Source organism: Anabrus simplex, chromosome 3 (assembly GCF_040414725.1).
Source record: "Anabrus simplex isolate iqAnaSimp1 chromosome 3, ASM4041472v1, whole genome shotgun sequence".
In the NCBI taxonomy this organism is placed as follows: domain Eukaryota; kingdom Metazoa; phylum Arthropoda; class Insecta; order Orthoptera; family Tettigoniidae; genus Anabrus; species Anabrus simplex.
Window position 1 is genome coordinate 44,705,224 of NC_090267.1, and position 19,015 is coordinate 44,724,238.

The 19,015-nt window shown below is 40.6% G+C and overlaps 1 protein-coding gene across 1 annotated transcript in view; it reads right to left on the minus strand.

The window, feature by feature from the left end:
- Positions 1 to 550: 550 nt before the first annotated feature.
- The window catches only part of LOC136866642 (nose resistant to fluoxetine protein 6), a 695,618-nt gene continuing 677,153 nt past the window's right edge, over positions 551 to 19,015 (minus strand). The window contains exons 12-14 of the mRNA XM_068226788.1: positions 17,704 to 17,812; positions 10,381 to 10,521; positions 551 to 677 (exon numbers count right to left, since the gene is read on the minus strand). Of these exons, the coding sequence (XP_068082889.1) occupies positions 10,427 to 10,521; positions 17,704 to 17,812 (204 nt within the window). The 3' untranslated portion in view covers positions 551 to 677; positions 10,381 to 10,426. The remainder of the gene's footprint in view (positions 678 to 10,380; positions 10,522 to 17,703; positions 17,813 to 19,015) is intronic.

Consider the following 19,015-nt stretch of genomic DNA (forward strand, 5'->3'; position numbering starts at 1 on the left):
AAAGCATACTTATCATTTTACAGTTCTTATGCTCACCACCTTCGAAGAATTTCCTTTCGACTGTGATGATGTAATCGACATAGCGAGTATCAGGATATTTCATTCTAAACTTGTTTCATTGCTGTGTATTCACATACATTCACTAATTTGTAATCAGTGAATATTTTTATTTATCACAAAGAGACAATTAGTTACTATGACATAATTTCATTTCTGTTTGGTACGCTGTCATAACAGACACTAAAATTCGGCTGTTGGGTGATGTGGTTAACGTATTGAGCTGCTTATAACACATTTACATGTGGAGACTGATCTGAGGACCGTTGGAGTCAGGAGGTGGCGTAGGCGTGCTGAAGACCGGGACGACTGGAGAGCTGTGGTCAAGGAGGCCAAGGTCCTTAAAGGACCGTAGAGCCATGGAGTAAGTAAGTAAGTAAGTAAGTAAGTAAGTAAGTAAGTAAGTAAGTAAGTAAGTAAGTAAGTAAGTAAGTAAGTAAGTAAGTAAGTAAGTAAGTAAGTAAGTAAGTAATAACACATTTACTGTTACACAGTAATATTAAGTCAATATATAATGATTGTCATATACAATCTCATAGATGCCAGGTACATGATAGATTCATTGCTATGATGATCTTCAACGGCAGGTTCATCTCGCTGGATCACCAACACCTTGATATCTGAAAATATAAACAAGAAAGGTAAGATCAGAGAAGAATATCACACTATATTTGGTGCCCGTTATCTTAGGTCTCGAAAGGTCCCTACAAATAATTTATCTCTCTGCCCGCATCCGTAGTATAACGGTTAGTGTTATTAGCTGCTGTATTTGGGGGCCCGGGTTCGATTCCCGGTACTTCCAAAAATTTAAGAATGGCAGGAGGGCTGGTTTGTGGTACATGCAGCTCACCTCCATCGGGGGTGTGCCTGAAAAGAGCTGCACTACCTCGGGATGAGGACACGAGTTAACTTTTAATTTAGCTCCTATTATTACTGTAACTAATCAAGCCTCCGTGGTTCAGGCGGCAGCACGCCGGCCACTCACCCCTGGGTTCCATGGTTCAAATCCCGGTCACCCCGTGCTGGGCAAAACGGACGCGGGACAGGTTTTTCTCCGGTTACTCAGGATTGCCAGCAACACTCTCCAGTATCATTTCATTTCATCTGTTATTCATTAATCATTGCCCAGAGTAGTGCGACAGGTTTCGGCAGCCTGCACAATTCCTATACTCGCCGCTATATGGGGGCTTCATTCATTCCATTATTGACCCGGTCGAATGACTGGGAACAAATTATGGATTTTCACTATTTTAACGAGCCATTTGTGGTAATTTTCTAACAGTACACTGGCATTTTTAATGGAGTGTTTGGATGAGAGTAAGTTGAAGAAAACCACTGTGGTTTCAGACCACAGCGATGCTGACAGTATCAGATTTTCAGTATACACCTGGTAGTTACAAAATGATACAAGAGGAAGAGACAGTTAATGTTTCGTAGATGTAGAGAAGGCATATGAAGAGTATGTATTGAGAACAATGAAATAAAGTGTAGATTATTAAAATAAATCACATTTATGTTACCAATAGGGCTGTAGTGAGGATTGATGGTAGATTGAGTTCCTGATTGAAGGGGTTCGACAAAGTTGCAATCTTTAACCTTCGTTGTTCCTTGTTTATATATGGATCATCTACTGAAAGGTAGAAAATGGCAGAAAAGGGCTAACTTAGCTGAAAATGTAGTTAAAGGTTTGGCCTATTCAGAAGACTTGGTCTTAATAGCAGACTGTGTAGAAAGCCTGCAGTGTAATATCTTGGAAGATGAAAAGAGGTGGTATCAGCATCATATGAAAATTAGCTTTCTCAAGACTAATGTGATGCGGTAGGAAATAACCTAAGAGAACTGAATATGACGTTGAGAAGACAAAAATGAAACCGGTGTTAGGATATCTATTCTTCAGGATGGAGAGATTGAATCATGGTGCAGGAAAGATAATGCAATGAGCTCGCAGTTGCTTTCACAGTATTCTGTAAAAAGGAAGTCAGCTCCCGGCCGAAACTCTCTCAGGAGGGTACACGGAATGAAGAGATAAAGGCTAACCTGGAAATGACCTCGACTGATAAAGCTACACATATAAGCTGGCTTCAGTAGTGGTATTATGTGAGGCGAATGGATGAGAATAGATTACATGGGAGAATAATAGTGTCGGTCATGAAGGGTAAGAGAAGTAGAGGGAGACCGGACGACTTGGTTTGTAATGACTTAAAGATAAGAGATATAGAACTAAACGACGTCACAGAACTAGTAACAAATAGAGGATTGTGGACGCGTTTAGAAAAATTCACAGAGGTTTGCAGACTGAACGATGAAGGGCATAATTTTTGTATAATTATATATGTTACTGATAGCCAGTTTGAGGAGTATTACCGCGCTCACAATGGGAACATTTGTATTTATTCCATCTATGAAGCGGCAATTGTGACCTGCCATGATTTGTCCGTATTTGAATGAGGATGGTCAAGGTTCTTCTAGATACATTAAGGGGGCTCATACACCGCACATAGCCATCTCTGCATTGTTACGATTCAAATCTCTCTATCTAGGTTGTTTTTCAACGTAACTGCATGAAATTTTGTAAACCAACAAGGGAGACCTTTTAGTTGCGTTTACTGCCCATAAACTATATTTTTTGGTAGTGTGATGAAAATATTTACGAAGAAAAAATTATCCAAATTTTTATAACATCTCACAAAAAACATGATTTCAGCAATACTACTCATGATATTAATTTTAATTTTGTTTTCTGAGTAGCAAACGACATGTAGCCAGGGATAAACTAGTATGAATGGTGTGGGACTATTACAAAAATTTCTGCTTTTTTTTCAGTTTCAGTTAGGTAAAAATTCTGATTTTTCCTTCATACATCTATCAATATTTCATTGATTTTCGGATTGTTTGTAATTAACTTAGTACGTCTTCTAGAACTTGTGTAAGGTAATGTACTTGCAAAGTTTCATGGAATTTGAGCGGTAAATGTGACAGATATCATGTTTTTTGTAACCAAATTAGCAACTTTCGGGCAATCAGCTTTAAAAGTAAAGCAAAAAAACCTGCTTTCATACTTCATCAAAATGCTCCAGCAGAGTATGTTGCGCCTTCCTTCTCGATGTTTTTGTTGTGCTGTTCGATTGTCAGCCTTCTCCTTGTCCTGCTTTCCTCCTTAGTGCACTCACAAAGACGCTTTTCTGCTGACCTCACCCTTTCACAATCAAGTTGACCCCGTGCACTCCTAGCACGTTTCCCAACACCAACATCCATATGTTTCGGTAATTATAATTTACTGCTATTCCCATAATTGGAAGAAACTACCGCATCAGCAGCAGCAATTCTGACTATTTTCTGACCACTATTACTGGTTTTGGGGCACACTGACCAAACCTTGTTGTTAAAAGATTCATTTGCATTTTGTGTGCAACTTTTCAGGCACCTGCGTAGAAGTTCTGAAAATCAACTTTACCTCCATCATAATGCTAATTTGGGATTGGGTTGGGTTGCCTGTAATGCACTTCAGCTGTTTCTGCCTCAGCTCGACGATAACCACACCATGGATCAAGGCCTGATAGGCACATCCAGTGTTGTGGTTCAGTATCAGTTGAAGATTCATGATACCATATGGCCCAGATAGATTTACTCACTTTTTTAACATCATCTTTGTTTTCTCTGATGGCATTCCCATAATACAGTTGCAGTTTATCAATAATAGCATTTGTTAATCTACCAGTATCACCAATACCTTTGTTATCACTAAATTTCTTGCCTGACCACTTTTTCTTTAAGTACTTGCTAAACCCTGCACTGAAGTTTCAACTAAACTAATCACATTATGAGACACTTTACAATTTGCATATTCACTGACAGATTTCATCAAACTGGGAAGATGGATAATTATTTACCCTGTCGTCAGGAAGTAATAATGGACACGGGCTAACCTCTAAACCTAGTTTCCTAGCAGATGCACTTTTAGGTGTTTCATAACTGTTGGGAGAATTTTCATTACCCTGACGTTTTGAATACCTATTACTGTGAAAAGTTCCTCTTTTACAACGAGCTACGCCCCCTTTCTTATTCATAATTCACCATTATCGCACAACTTAGCACTATGTGATGGTAAATCACAGAACACCAGTGGTATATCAAAACAAACAATACCCAGTCGCCAAGGAGTAATTAACAAAGAAACCTTCTATTCCATGGTTAAAACATCTCCGTGGTTACCAGAACACAGCAGCCATTGTTAGTCCAATAAGATTAAAAGGATGCACTGAAAAAAATACTGAAAAATATATCTGCTTGTCATGCCACGCCCACTCAGCTGACAGAACAGCACATAGTATTAATAAAACTGCGATAACTCAGCGAAATATGAATATTTTTGAATAAAACTTCATATATATGTTCAGAAAGAAAACGTCTTTCAGATGAGACCACAAACAAAAAATCGATAATTTTCTAATTAAGCGGTGTATGAACCCCCTGACAGTTTGAGGAGTATTACCGCGCTCACAATGGGAACATTTGTATTTATTCCATGTATGAATCGGAAATTGTGACCTGCCATGATTTGTCCGTGTTTGAATGAGGATGGTCAAGGTTCTTCTAGATACATTAAAGCCAGCTGAATGGCGGACTGGTTCTGATATCAATCCTAGCTGGTCAGGGCTTAAAGTGGCTCGATCTTCCCACCATGCTTGATCTAAATTGAATCCAGTTTGAATCAAACTCTTGCCCAGTTTCCGTAGAGGATTTCTTGATTTCACTAGTTTTTAAGACGTGACGTGCCTTACCGCACTTTATTTTCTGTTTGGTAAGTCCGTTTACCCTCCAGGGTTGGACTTCCTCCCGAACTCAGCGCCTCTACCGCCTGAAGGACAGTCTTCTGGAGCTTGAGATATTTGATGGGTGATACAACTGGGCAGATGGATCAGTACCTCGCCCAGGCCGTCCCACCTACTATGCTGAACAGCGACCTTTGTCTGGAGAAGTGGGATACCACGGAAAGCCACTTAGAGAATGGCTGAGGCGGAAATCGAAGCCCCGTTAGTCATTTGATCTGTCGAAATGAGCGAAGCCCGTTCCAGTCCTCGTATCTCTTTTAAAGTGTCGTGCTAAAGCCGGGAATAGAACTCGGACCTCCGGAGGAGGCAACTAATCACTCTAACCACGACACCACAGAGACAGACTAATTCTATCATACAGAACAAAATGTTATTTTCTTCATGCGCATGTACTCACATCATCATTAGACACGCTTTTACTCGAGGGATAGTAACATATGGGTGTGAATGACTTTAACATGAATTATTTATAGCACAGGTGCTCAGCTGGGCGCCCGTTGAGGCTAGCCGGTGCGGCCGGGGCGACTTGACGTAAATGCGGGCAGCATACGTAGTAAGCATACATCATAGTATAGTGAAAGAGCAAACACACTTTGCAGAGATTTGAAGCAATGACTTTCGATTGTTATTATGGAGCTCTCCTCCCCTACTCCATGAAATGCTGATTGGGGTACAGTATTTTTTTTAAACTGCTATAACCGCAAGAAAGCCTACGTTTTCAAGAGATTCCGGTTTGATTAAAACTCCACTCGATATCAACAGTCAGTTTCATTTTCTTATATTTATCAATTCAAAAATCTTACACGTTATAATTTTTGTGTTACAAGCTTAGAAGCTACGATTTAAAATTCCTTGGATGGGAATGACAGTATTTTCAATTTTTTTAAAGTAAACATTCTGTTACTTTTCAGCAAAAAGTAATGTATTTACTTAATTCAACAAGTTTACTGTTTGACTTTGCACAGTGTCGTAGTGTTATGTGACTTTCCCAGATCACTGAATTTCTGAAAATAGTATTTCAACCTTGTCAGCCGTCCGAAGATAACAGCTAGCCTCTAAATGGCGAGGGAGATTCCTCACGAGTGAGGACATAGATATTTATTATTCAAGTTTAAAGTACAAGACAATGTAAATGGTTTTACCAATTAGATGTACAGTACGCCTTCAAATAAATAACTTAACTGATGTTATTCGCGGTAACCATGATTGGATTGTAGGAAAGTTTATTTGATAATTTAAACCCAAGCAAACACCAGCCACAGCTTATCCATCTTCACTGCGTATTAAATTAGAAACGTCTGTAAATCACCTCTTGAAATTTAATAGTGCAAATTGTAATTCACTACGTACATCACAATGATATTTGAGATTATAGGTCTAACTCTTTATTGTATCCGGTCAAAACACATAAACTGCAATGAGCACAGATAAACGCAAATAACGTACAATTCTGCCTCTTTATTTCATTACTTTTCTGCCTCCATTTCAAATTCGGATGGAAACCCCTGTGGGTGGGGGCGGTAGAATAACACATACAGTATCTCTTGACTGTCGTAAGCGGCGACTAAAAGGTTCTTCAGGGGCTCTCAACTTTGTAGTGTGGGTTGGCGACCACGGGGCCCTTAGCTGAGTTCAGGCATTGCTTCCACTTACTTGTGTCATACTCTTCACTTTCATCGATCCTATTCGACCTCCCTAGGTCAACACTTGTTCTTTTCCGACCCCAGCGATATTAGAGCATCCGAGGCCTAGCGAGTCTTTCATTTTCACGCCCTCCGTGGCCCTTGTCTTCCTTTGACCGATACGTTCATTTTTCGAAGTGCCGGATCCCTTCCATATTTTTTTCTCTGATTAGTGTTATGTAGAGGATGGTTGCCTAGTTGTACTTCCTCTTAGAACGATAATCACTACGACGACCGCAGTGAATAAGAGTAACTGGGAGAACTTCACCGAAACAACACGGTCTGTGACGTAACCATGTGTTTGAATAGCATATGCTCTTCGCTTGCCCACCCACTTAAATAACTGTGCGCCTGCGGGATGAAGTGCCCATCGCCAGCACGTGCGATTTACAGAATAATATGGGCACAGTTTTGAAGATGATATACCAGATGAAAATGAAATGAACGTAAAACAAGTATAAGTGGAGCCAGTAGATTTCATTCAGATGGCGAAATGAAGAAATTGAAATCTTAAAGGATTCGTACTTCTTTCTTTCTTCCTTTCTTTCTTAATCTGCTTACCCTCCAGGGTTGGTTTTTCCCTCGGACTCAGCGACGGATCCCACCTCTACCACCTCAAGGGCAGTGTCCTGGAGCTTTAGACATTGAGTCGGGGGGACAACTTGGGAGGATGGCCAGTACCTCGCCCAGGCGGCCTCACTTGCTATGTTGAACAGTGGCCTTGCGGGGGGATGGGAAGATGGGAAAGAATAGACGAGGAAGAGGGAAGGAAGCGGCCGTGGCCTTAAGTTAGGTACCATCCAAGCATTTGCCTGGAGGAGAAGTGAGAAACCACGGGAAACCACTTCCAGGATGGCTGAGGTGGGAATTGAACCCACCTCTACTCATCTAACCTCCCGAAGCTGAGTGGACCCTGTTCCAGCCCTCGTAATACTTTTCAAATTTCGTTCCAGAACCGGGAATCAAACCCTGGCCTCCGGGCGTGGCAGCTAACCACACTCACCAGTGATGATTATGATGATGCTTGTTGTTTAAAGGGGCCTAACATCGAGGTCATCGGCCCCTAATGGTACGAAATGAAATGACAACAAAAAATTCAAAATCATCCACTGACCAAAAGAAAAAAAATCGTCATGAAGAAGGAATGGATGGACATGAAGCAAAAAAACAACAAAATACGAGTAACAAAAAAATTAGTGGATTCAACTCAAAAAAGGATCATATATAATTTATTACTGGCCAAGGGACCACTCATAAAGCAGAATCCTGAATAGAGGATGCTTGATGTCTAAAGGGGTGCAAAATCCACGTCTAAGGCCCCACAGAATGGTACATGTTGCGAGTAAAGTAGAACCATGCTATTTGTCATGTTGGGGTACTAATCAAAAGTAGCGAAGACTCACGGTGTTCCACACAAGATGGTACTAATCAGAAGTATTGTACTTCGTACAGGTAACGCAGGCCTATGGTGTTTCTCACACAATGGCGCCACTCATAGCCAACGCAAACCGATGAGTTTCCTCACGTAGGTGTACTAGTCACGGGTGCCGGTCCCACGGGCCCCGTGGTGTTCCTCACATAGTGAGTACTAATCACAGGCAACGCAGACCCACGGTGTCGCTCATATAGTGGTACAACTCACAGGCAACGCCCAGACCCGTGGTGTTTCTCACAACGGTACTAATCACGGGTACTGGAAACCCACAGGGGAACCACTCTCTGCTGCTACTAATCACAAACCTATTGTGTACCAAATATAGTGGTACTACTCGTAAGTAAAGGCGACTCATGGTGTTCCCCGCGTGATGGTACTAATCAATAGTAGTTTCATGGTTCTAATACCAGCATCCCTTGGTCGCCCCTTTTAGTCGCCTCTTACGACAGGCAGGGGATACCGCGGGTGTATTCTACGTGTGCATCCCCCACCCGCAGGGGATAGTGTGTTTGGTCCGCGAGAGGTATTTTATTTCCCTCAAGTTCACCGGCAAGCCGGTTAGGACCCCCCTATCCGCCACCTGGGACGCGCCACGTGGGAGTATCACCTCTCCTCCTGCTACGCCAGCGTACTAGGTTCGTGGACACTAACCACTACACAACAGAGACGGACCAAGGATTCGTACTTTGGTAGTAAAATAAGCAATGAAGGCATTGACTAATCTTCCTGAAATTAATTATTTGGTCCCTTCCTACATAGGTATGAATATTACAAAGACAGAAAGCTTGGCATTGTATGGAAGAGAAACAAGGACAATGAAAGTTACATCAGACTGAGAAGAATGTGTTGTTAGACAAACAAAGAGGTACTGAATAACGTAGGTGAGTCGCAAAAGATTTGACAACATTTTGTAAGACGAAAAAAATATCGGTAAGTGATATCTGTAGAGTCCCTGGCCTTCTCCTGTCGGCATTTGAGGGAATTGTAGTCGGATGAGAAAAGTAGAGCAGATCAATGTACTGAACGGCAGACTCTGTAGATCAGTGGTAGAGTGTCAGCTTACGGTCCCCAAGACAGCAGGTTCAAACCCCGCAGAACTAGTCGTATTTTCGAAGTACCAGTTCGCTACTCCATATCGTAAAATGTCGGCTTGTAAAAGATCTCTGGTGACACATTTTACATTTCGGTAAAATCCATTGAAACTCAGCCTGAGATGCCCAAGAGAGATTTGGTTTACTCTGCCATCTAGTAGCCCCAGAGTAAAACGGAACGTCGAAATTGATGAGCAAGCAGCCACACAGCGTCAAATTAAAATGCTTGCATACGGTAACCGAGGCAATACGTTATTTTCTTTCTTTCTTTCTTTCTTTCTTTCTTTCTTTCTTTATTTCTTTCTTTCTTTCTTAATTTATTTACTTACAAGGTGTAAGGTATCGAATAGACTGTATCAAAATGATTAGAGGAGATGTAGAGGTGGTGGTGATTATTGTTTTAAGAGGAAGTACAACTAGGCAACCATCCTCTATATAACACTAATCAGAGGGAAAATATGGAAGGGATCCGACACTTCGAAGAATGAAGGTATCGGCCAAAAGAAGACAAGGGCCACGAAGGGCGTGAAAAAGAAAGACTCCCTAGCCCTCGCAAACCTAATAGCGTCGGGGTCGGAAAAGAACAAGAGTTGACCAAGTGAGGTCAGATAGGATAGATGAAAGTGAGGAGCCCGGCACAAGTAAGTGGAAGCAATGCCAGGACTCAGCTGAGGACCCCGTGGTCGCCAACCTACTCTCCAAAGTTCAGAGCCCCTGAGGCCCCTTTAAGTCGCCTCTTACGACAGGCAGGGGATACCGTGGGTGTTATTCTACCGCCCCCACCCACAGGGGGAGAGGAGATGTAGAGTCCGACCCCTAGGCTGAATGGTCAGCGATGAAGCCATCGGTTGAGTGGGTCCTGGGTTCGATTCTCGGTCGGGTCGGGTGTTATTATTGCATGGGATTAATTCTTCTGGCTCGGGGACTGGGTGTTTTTGTTTGCCCCAACACTCTCCTCGTCATTTTCCGACAACACATCAACCACCGCAGACACACGCAATTGTGATTGCATCCCATCAGATAGTCTTGGCGTCAGGAAGGGTATCCGGTCGTAAAGTAGAGCCAAATTCAAGTATGCTACAGAGTTCGCACCCACGACCCCGCAAGCTGTGCGGAAAAGCAGTAGAAGAAGAAGGTTATGCCGATGTAAAACGGAGCAGTTATGTAGCGATGAAGTATTTTGCTCTAGATAGGATGGCATAAAGAGGCACGTAAATTCTCTCCCTGGCCTGATGACTTCTGGTCATGTGCAAAGTAATTTAAAGTCTGTTACTAGTACTTACCCTGAAATCAATTCCTGTAGTCGAGTTACATCCCCGAAGACGTTGTTCAGTGCGAGTTTTTCTGCGTATTACTATTCATCTTCGGCTGAATCACAGTCATACCCTTGGTTGAACCTTTTGGCTTTTTATCCACTGGTTTATCTGTGAAAATGAAAAGATAAACTGTCAGTGGAATATTCTAATCAGGTAGGAAAATCTTGGAACAAGTTCATTAACAACATTGTTATAGATGGTACAATGTTATGCCAGGTGTAGTGACAAAAGATATCAATAATAATAATAGTATTGGCTTTACGTCCTACTACCTACTTTTAAGGCTTTCGGAGACACCGAGGTGCTGGATAATAACGCTACGCACGGAGATGGAGGCTATTGGAGACTGGGCCGAATTAAGGTGTGTTAACTTTTGAAAAACAAATGCCCACTATAAATTCAACACCGCATTCATTAGTACCACTTCACCATAATTTACGAAAAAGAGGAAGAAGAATACTTCTATATGAAATAATTTATTAATTTATAAATCAGGTCCTATTCGAACCAATGTATTTTATGCTGACTGTCAATGCATATAAATACAATACTTTAAATATGGATCAGTAATGACGCCTATCATACAGTAGTACGCAGATCAAAGACGACTACTGAAATCTGACAACATGTGGAAAAAGGTGGGGGATATTGCACGATGAAATATGACGCATGATTTTCCAAAAGGACGCTTTGGAAATTATGAATAACCTACTGATCGCTTTGGTTTCACATATGTTCAGTAGAAAGTAGGAGTCATAAGATTTAATTCGACTGTTATCACGTCGTTGAAAGACTCCGATTACCGGGCCGTCATTTTCAACAGGAACATAATTCATCTCCCCCCTGACCATTTTTCCGGAGGTTATAAATATAGCCTGGACCCAGATACTGTATCTCATTCTCATCCGTGTAGCTGCAGTGGTAACACCTTACCTTGTTGTCGTCTGTGTAGTAGCAGCTCAACATATTAGAAGTGGAGCTGGATATCAGTTACTTGGATATCAGTGTACCAAGTGGTGTGCCATTGAAGAAACACATCAATGTGATTTAATATTTTTACGGAATAAGCCGTGTGGTAGAAGTTAATGTACATAATTGCCGAATAGAAACCTTAATTTGGCATTTTAACATCACAATCGTGGAAGATAATTAGTTATGACTTATGGTGCAATCACCAACGGAGGGCAAACGCTTCAGGTTATTTGGCGTAGTGAGACAGTCAATTAATCAACGAGGGTTAATTATCACCGCTCCTGAGTATTTAAGAACGAGTGACGTTTTAGCAAAAATTAAATAACTAGTCTTGATAAAATTAATATTCGCATCCTCCAGGGACATTCGTTGTGATAGTCTGTGTGACGGTCAGGGAATGAACAGTGATTTTTACAACTTATCATTACTTGCGTTAATCTATTTCAACTTAAGAGTGGATCTTGTTACAAGTAGGCTCCCCTTTGAAAGTGCATAAAACAGTATTTGATAACTCATTCTCCATTTTTCTGTATGTTCGTAAGTGGTCGTCGAACCCAAGACTCGGAACCTACAAGAGTCGCGCCTGAGTGCCTGCGATCACCTTTACAAGGATCGTCCAGAAATTCAACTGAGAAAACAACAGTTCGAGTCATGGATCGTCGTATGAAGAGGAATCGAGGACTACCAGGAACAAGAATATTCATCATGTTCGTGTAAAGATCTAAGATGTACCCTAGATGACAGCAAGCCATACTCACCAAGTGTTAAGTACATACTTTTATATACCCTAAACACGAGAGATGCATGCCAGTAATAATAATATTTGTAAATATTATAATGTCATAATTAAATATTAAATATGTAGGGAACATTATGCGCGTATGACTGGGAAAGATTTATTATTATTAGTTAGGATCATCAAGTGATTTTAAGATAATCATTGATATTTAACAAAATTCATTTGCATGAATTATTATATAGACTCCAAAGTTCTTAGCTTATATGAACTATCTTTGGGAAGAACGGCAAGTTAGCTAGACGTATATTTCTTCGTCTGGTAAAGATCTTCAGAGTAGTTTGGATATAAATTATACGTTTGCGATTCAGGTATTTGTAATCCCGGATAATATTGGATAATCATTGGAGTTGATCCAAACCGAGGTGTAATTAATTTATAATTATATATGAAATGTGAGAAGAATTAAATAGCCTAAAATAATGGAGTCTTCTCTGTGAATTAAATGAACGGATTGAGATGCGATGGCATGATATGAGAGGGCAGAGCTGTAACATGTTATGTTGTTGGAGTGGTAAGTAAGAATAAATAATTATAGCTCTTGTGAGATATTAAATTGGCCTGAATATATAGCCAGATAACGAGTAATAAGAAATAATGCCTTTCAAGTGAGTGCATACTTGACAATAAGCCGAGATGATATGTAAGGAAATGAAAGAAAGAGTGACGGACGATTTATGGTGTCCAGAGCCTAGGGTTGCTTACAGCTGTTATTGTGATTGGCAGGTATATGCCGATCGGCCGTAGGCCGAGCAAACTTTGCAGTCTCCAGCGAAACGATGTTAACGGGCCAAGCTCTTTTCATTCACCAAAGTAGTCTCAATCCTATTCTAATTATACGTTGCGAGTAACACGGATCATTTCCGGATTTTGTGAAGGATAGATCCCTTCTCATGCTAAGCATTAATTTAGCCTCTGATTGGAGTTCAAAATTGTTTTCCTTGGAAGCCGAAGCCTGTTGGTTCGAATGATGCTGGAGCGAAGATTTAACCAGATATTATGGCTTGGTTAAGCCATATCTTCAAGATGTGTTGTGTAAATATATTTGATATCTTTTTATATGTATGTTTCTGTGTGTTTTATTATTTCCCAAAGTATACTATGGTGGTGGGTTTGATTCCAGCTTTGACTGATTTTTTAAAATTTTTTAATCTGTTAGGTAAACCCAGGATACGCACATATATGTTCAGCGTATATGTTCATCGTAAGTGTTCAATGTAAATATACATTTGTCGTGGTCAAATGGATCACATGTTCGATACTCGGCAATGCAATCTCGTGTGTAAAACAGATGTGCTTATATTGTGTTATATTTTTTTTTCTCTCTATCCAAATCATGACTAGTAAATAAAGGATACCTGGTTCTTACGCAGGAGGCTCGAGTTCGATCCCCGGTACCGGAACCATATTTAATATCCATTTGTGACGAGAGTTTAACAAATAAATGATGCCATTCAATATACTTTTTTTATAAATAAATAAACTCATATATCAGTGTATGTTGATCGAATGAATTGGTGTACGTCAAGAGCTAATTATGCCTGGACAATTTCAAAAAAGAAGGCATACAATGTATATAATTGTGTCAGTTTAATTGCTTCTTTTGCTCACATGCTGAGATAGAACATTATTTGTGTGGTTCACATCAGTATAAATAAAATGTTTAGAATATATGCTTGAACGGAGATTCTTCTCATTTAACAAATATTAGCATATTCCTCTCATATTATAGAATCCTACTTTCATTATTTTAGATAGTGCCTATTTTATTTCTTTATCGAACATTCCATTACCCATATTGCTCTCCGAATTCAGCCGGTGATCTTATGAAAGTAGGGAGGATGAGACTTCAAGCCTGGTAAGTGACTTCTGGCGGTTCTCATACAAATGTTCCATCTGTACATCTGTTTGTTAAACCAAGTTAAATAAAATTGCCCTAATTATACCCAGAGTAAGCCTCATTTGTTGCCCAACTAACGGGCCCAGTTTCATTTTGTCGCCTGTTGTGTCCAGAGCTGGTTCATACTTAATTTGGTGCGACAATTAAAGCCTTAACGGTTGCAGTATGTGGAAGTTTCGTGACGATGAGACAGCGGCGCAATTTAACCGAGTTCGTGAGAAAGACCTACTGTGCCTACTTTGGCTTGAAACTTGGAGAACAAGACAAGCCGTGGGCACCACGTAAGGCTTGTAGAACCTGTATAGAGCAGTTACGGCAATGGGTGAACGGTAAGCGAACTGCGTTGCCATTCGGTATTCCAATGGTGTGGCGAGAGCCCCCAGACCACAGTACTCACTGCTACTTCTGATCTGTAAATGCGAAGGGATTTAACAGCAGCTACAAAGGTAACATTGTGTATCCACGCAATAATCGATCGATCAATCAATCAATCACTCAATCAATCAATCAATCAATCAATCAATCAATCAATCCTGATCTGCATTTAGGGCAGTCGCCCAGGTGGCAGTTTCCATATCTGTTGTTTTCCTAGACTTTTCTTAAATGATTGCAAAAGAAATTTGATATTTATTGAACATCTCCCTTTGGTAAGTTATTCCAATCGCTAACTCTCCCTCCTATAAACGAATATTTGCCCCAGTTTGTCCTCTTGAATTCCCACTTTATCTTCATATTGCGATCTTTCCTACTTTTAAAGACACCACTCAAAATTATTCGTCTACGCATGTCCTCCCACGCCATCTCTCCACTGACAGCTCGGAATATACAACTTAGTCGAACAGCTCGTCTCATTTCTCCCAAGTCTTCCGAGCCCAAACTTCGCAACATTTTTGTAAAGCTACTCTTTTGTCGAAAATCACCCAGAAAAAATCGAGCTGATTTTCTTTGGATTTTTTCCAGTTCTTGAATCAAGTAATCCTGGCGAGGGTCCCATACATTGCAACCATACTCTAGTTGGGGTCTTAACAGAGACTTATATGCCCTCTCGTTTACATCCTTACTACAACCCCTAAATACCTTTATTTGCAATCATATTTATGTGATCCCCCCAATGAAGGTCTTCCCTTATATTAAGACCACGACCTAACTTTTAACCCCGTCTATTATCATACCATTGTCTACTGTCAATCTCACAACATTATCGATGTCATTTTCCAGTTGCTCATAATCTTGTAACGTAGTAATTACTTTGTACAGAACAACGTCATATGCAAAAAGCCTTATCTCTGATTCCACTTCTTCACATATATCATTCATATATATAAGAAAACATAAAGGTCCAATAATACAGCCTTGAGGAATTTCCCTCTTAATTATTACAGGGACGGATAAAGCTTCGCCTACTCTAATTCTCTATTTCCTAGAAAAATAGCCACCCATTCAGTCACTCGCTTATCAAGTCCAATTGCACTCATTTTTGTCAGTAGTTTCCCATGATCTACGCTATCAAATGCCTTAAATAGAACAATAGCGATACTGTCCTACTGAACTCCTGAATCCAGGATATCTGCTATATCTTGCTGTAATCCTACAAGCTGAGCTTCAGTGGAATAACCTTTCCTAAACTCAAACTGCCTTCTATCAAACCAGTTATTAATTTCGCAAACATGTCTTATATAATCAGAAAGAATGATTTCCCAAAGCTTACATGCAATGCATGTCAAACTGACTGGCCTGTATTTTTCAGCGTTATGTCTATCACCCTTTCCTTTATACACAGGGGCTACTACAGCAACTTCCCATTCATTTGGTATAGCTCCTTCATGCAAACAATAATCAAATAAGTACTTCAGATGTGGTACAATATCCTATTATCCTTACCAATTGCCCTTAGTATACCTCCTGATACACCAACCCTGTTACACCAGTACCACAGCGCCCAGAACATTTACAGGATTGTCCTTCTTCTGAATCTGACGCAGAAATGGCCGACACTAACTCAGACTGTGATTTTTCCCATGAATGTGTTGAGAAGGAAGCGAGACTCTTCGAGGAAAGTGAATTAAATGACATCCATTGAGATCTTGACCTTACAAAGGAATCTACCGAGTTACTCAGGTCTAGATTTGGTGAAATGAACATGTTGGCACCAGGGACGACGTACTATTGGTACAGACATCGCGAACTAGATTTTAGACCCTTCTTTTCTGAAGAGGGAGCCTTGGTTTACTGCAACAACATTCTGAGGTTATCTTAGAACTAGGAGCACCACGGTATGACCCTATTGACTGGATACTTTTCATCGACGCCTCCAAGCGTAGTTTGATGTGCGTCCTTCTTCACAATGAAAACAAACTTGCATCCATTCCCGTTTTTGATTCAGTTATTATGCGAGAATCATATTGAAATCTCGAAATGCTGTTGTGTAAACTGAGGTACCAGGATCACGACTGGCAAGTGTGTAGTGATTTCAAAGTGATAGGTATTCTGTTAGGTTTAAAAGGAGGTTACACAAAGCACCCCTACGTTCTGTGTGAGTGGGATAGTCGAGAAATGTTACATCACTGGACTCAAAAGAATGGCCATGTAGACAATGGATTATAGGTTCGAAAAAATAAAACAAGAAACTCTTGTTCACAAGAGCAAAATACTGTTACGTCCACTTCATATCAAACTAGGCCTTATGAAGCAATTCGTTAAGGCCCTAAACAATGAAGGTGAATGCTTTCAGTACCTGTGTCATCGATTCCTAGTCGTCAGTAATTCCAAAATCAAGGAGGGTATTTTTACAGGTCCAGATATCAGAAAACTTCTTTCTGATGCTAATTTTGAAGATGTTATGTGCACTGCAGAGCGATCGGCATGGACAGCATTCCGGAATGTGGTCAAACACCTGCTTGGGAACACAAAGGATTCAGACTACAAACAAATGTTGGATAGATTGCTTGTTTTTCCCAAGATTTAGGCTGCAAAATAATCTTGAAAATGCACATGTTACATTCACATCTAGACTATTTCCCTGAGAACCTAGGAACGGTGAGCGAAGAGCAAGGAGGAAGATTCCATCAGGATCTACAGGAAATAGAACGCAGATATCAAGGGAAATGGAAGAAAAACTTGCTGGCAGATTACTGCTGGTTACTAAACAGTGAAGGTCCAACTAGTCCTTACACACAAAAAGCAAGGCGAAGACGTTTCTTATACTAAGGTAGGGCATTATAAAATTGAAACCGTAGACTTACCATTCTCAGTACGTTATGAGTATACCTCGGATTTATATGTGGCAATAGGTTAGAATGCAAAGTAATTTTGTTTGTAGGAAGTGTCATGCAACCCGTTGTACCACGATGTAGGAAGAGTAGTATAAATTCAAGGAGTTCTATAGGCTGTACTCCTAATATCTATCCAAATCTCGTAGCATAACCGTTGTACAGTGTAGGGTATACTTGTTAGTGGCTAAAGTATGTTTGCATTCTAACCTATCAGTACCTAATAATCCGGACTCTAGTTATGAGGCTTAATGCGTGGTAAATTTTGTTCCATTTGGCTGTGTTTTTCTACAGATCTGCCTTGTTTTAAATTTCAGTTTGGTACAGTATACAATAGTGAGGTAAGCACTCACCTTTCCGGAAAATTATGGCCGTGATAGTCAAGCTGGGACCTTCATACATTAGGTGCAATAACAGGGATGCCATCACGATTATAGCCACATCTGCCAGATAAGAATGCACCTGAAAAAGTTGTAATTCACTGTTAGTAACATATAATAATATAACCTGTGACAACAAAGTTCGGTGAATAGTCCTGTACTATCAAAATATATGAACAATGCACGATAGTGACCTTACCGTCGTTCAAAGCAGTCCCCTCCCATAACCATGCACTGCTGAGAGCAGCGATACATGTCCTGGAAACTTTGCAAGGAGGCTTCATTTGGGATGGTATTCAAAAGCCTCGTCACATTTCGTTGGATGACAGATATATCGCCAAATCTCTTTCCACTCAAAGCGATTTTGAGTCGTGGGAATAGTAAGACGTCTGGAGGATTGAGATCTGGCTAGTATGGGGAATGTTCAGGCTGCACCACCCTCTTTTCTCCATGAACTGTTTGACGATATTGGCTGTGTGTGGACGAGCGTTGTCCTGGACAAAAACGCATTAACTTTCTTGTGCGTACTGGGGTCGTACCCTGCGTAGACTTTTCAAGAAATGGGTCAAACTTTCAATGTACCGTGCAGCATTCAAAGTAGTTTCCTCAGGTAGAAATTCCTTGTGGATAATGCCTTGACTATCGAAAAGTGTGATGAGCATCGTTTTGATGCATGACTTTTCGACTCGGACATTTTTCCGACGAGGGGATCCCGGAGAACGCCATTGCATGCTTTGCCGTTTCGTTTTAGGGTCGTGCCTGAGACACCAGGTTTCATCCTCAGTGACGATACAGTTCAATAAATTTGGTGTCACATCCGCCGTTTCGACAAAATCCTGTTAAACCTCTAAACGAGCCTGCTTCTGATAGTCAAGTGATATGGCACAAGACGAGAACACGTTTTCCTCTTCCCTAACTTCCTGTTCGCCGTTTAGAACCAACGCACTAAATCAAAGAGGTCTTACACGGCACACACACGATGCTCAACTGAACAACGTTGGGGGCAGTTCGCCAGTGTTGTCGGATCGACCGTTCTGACTTCATTCACCGAACTTTATTGTCACAGATTGTACACATTTATCTTTATTTGACTCAAAAGAACTGTATTAAATTGTGAGGAAAATAATATGTATGTATCTAACCTAATGTCAGTCTGCACGGAAATGGTCAGAAGATGAGATCACGACGGAATAGTTAGTTTTTACAATTTGTAGGAAGGTGAATGGCCATGTGCTTGCATCTAGCAGCTGTTATTATAATTGCGTTGAGTGTAATACAGCACTGC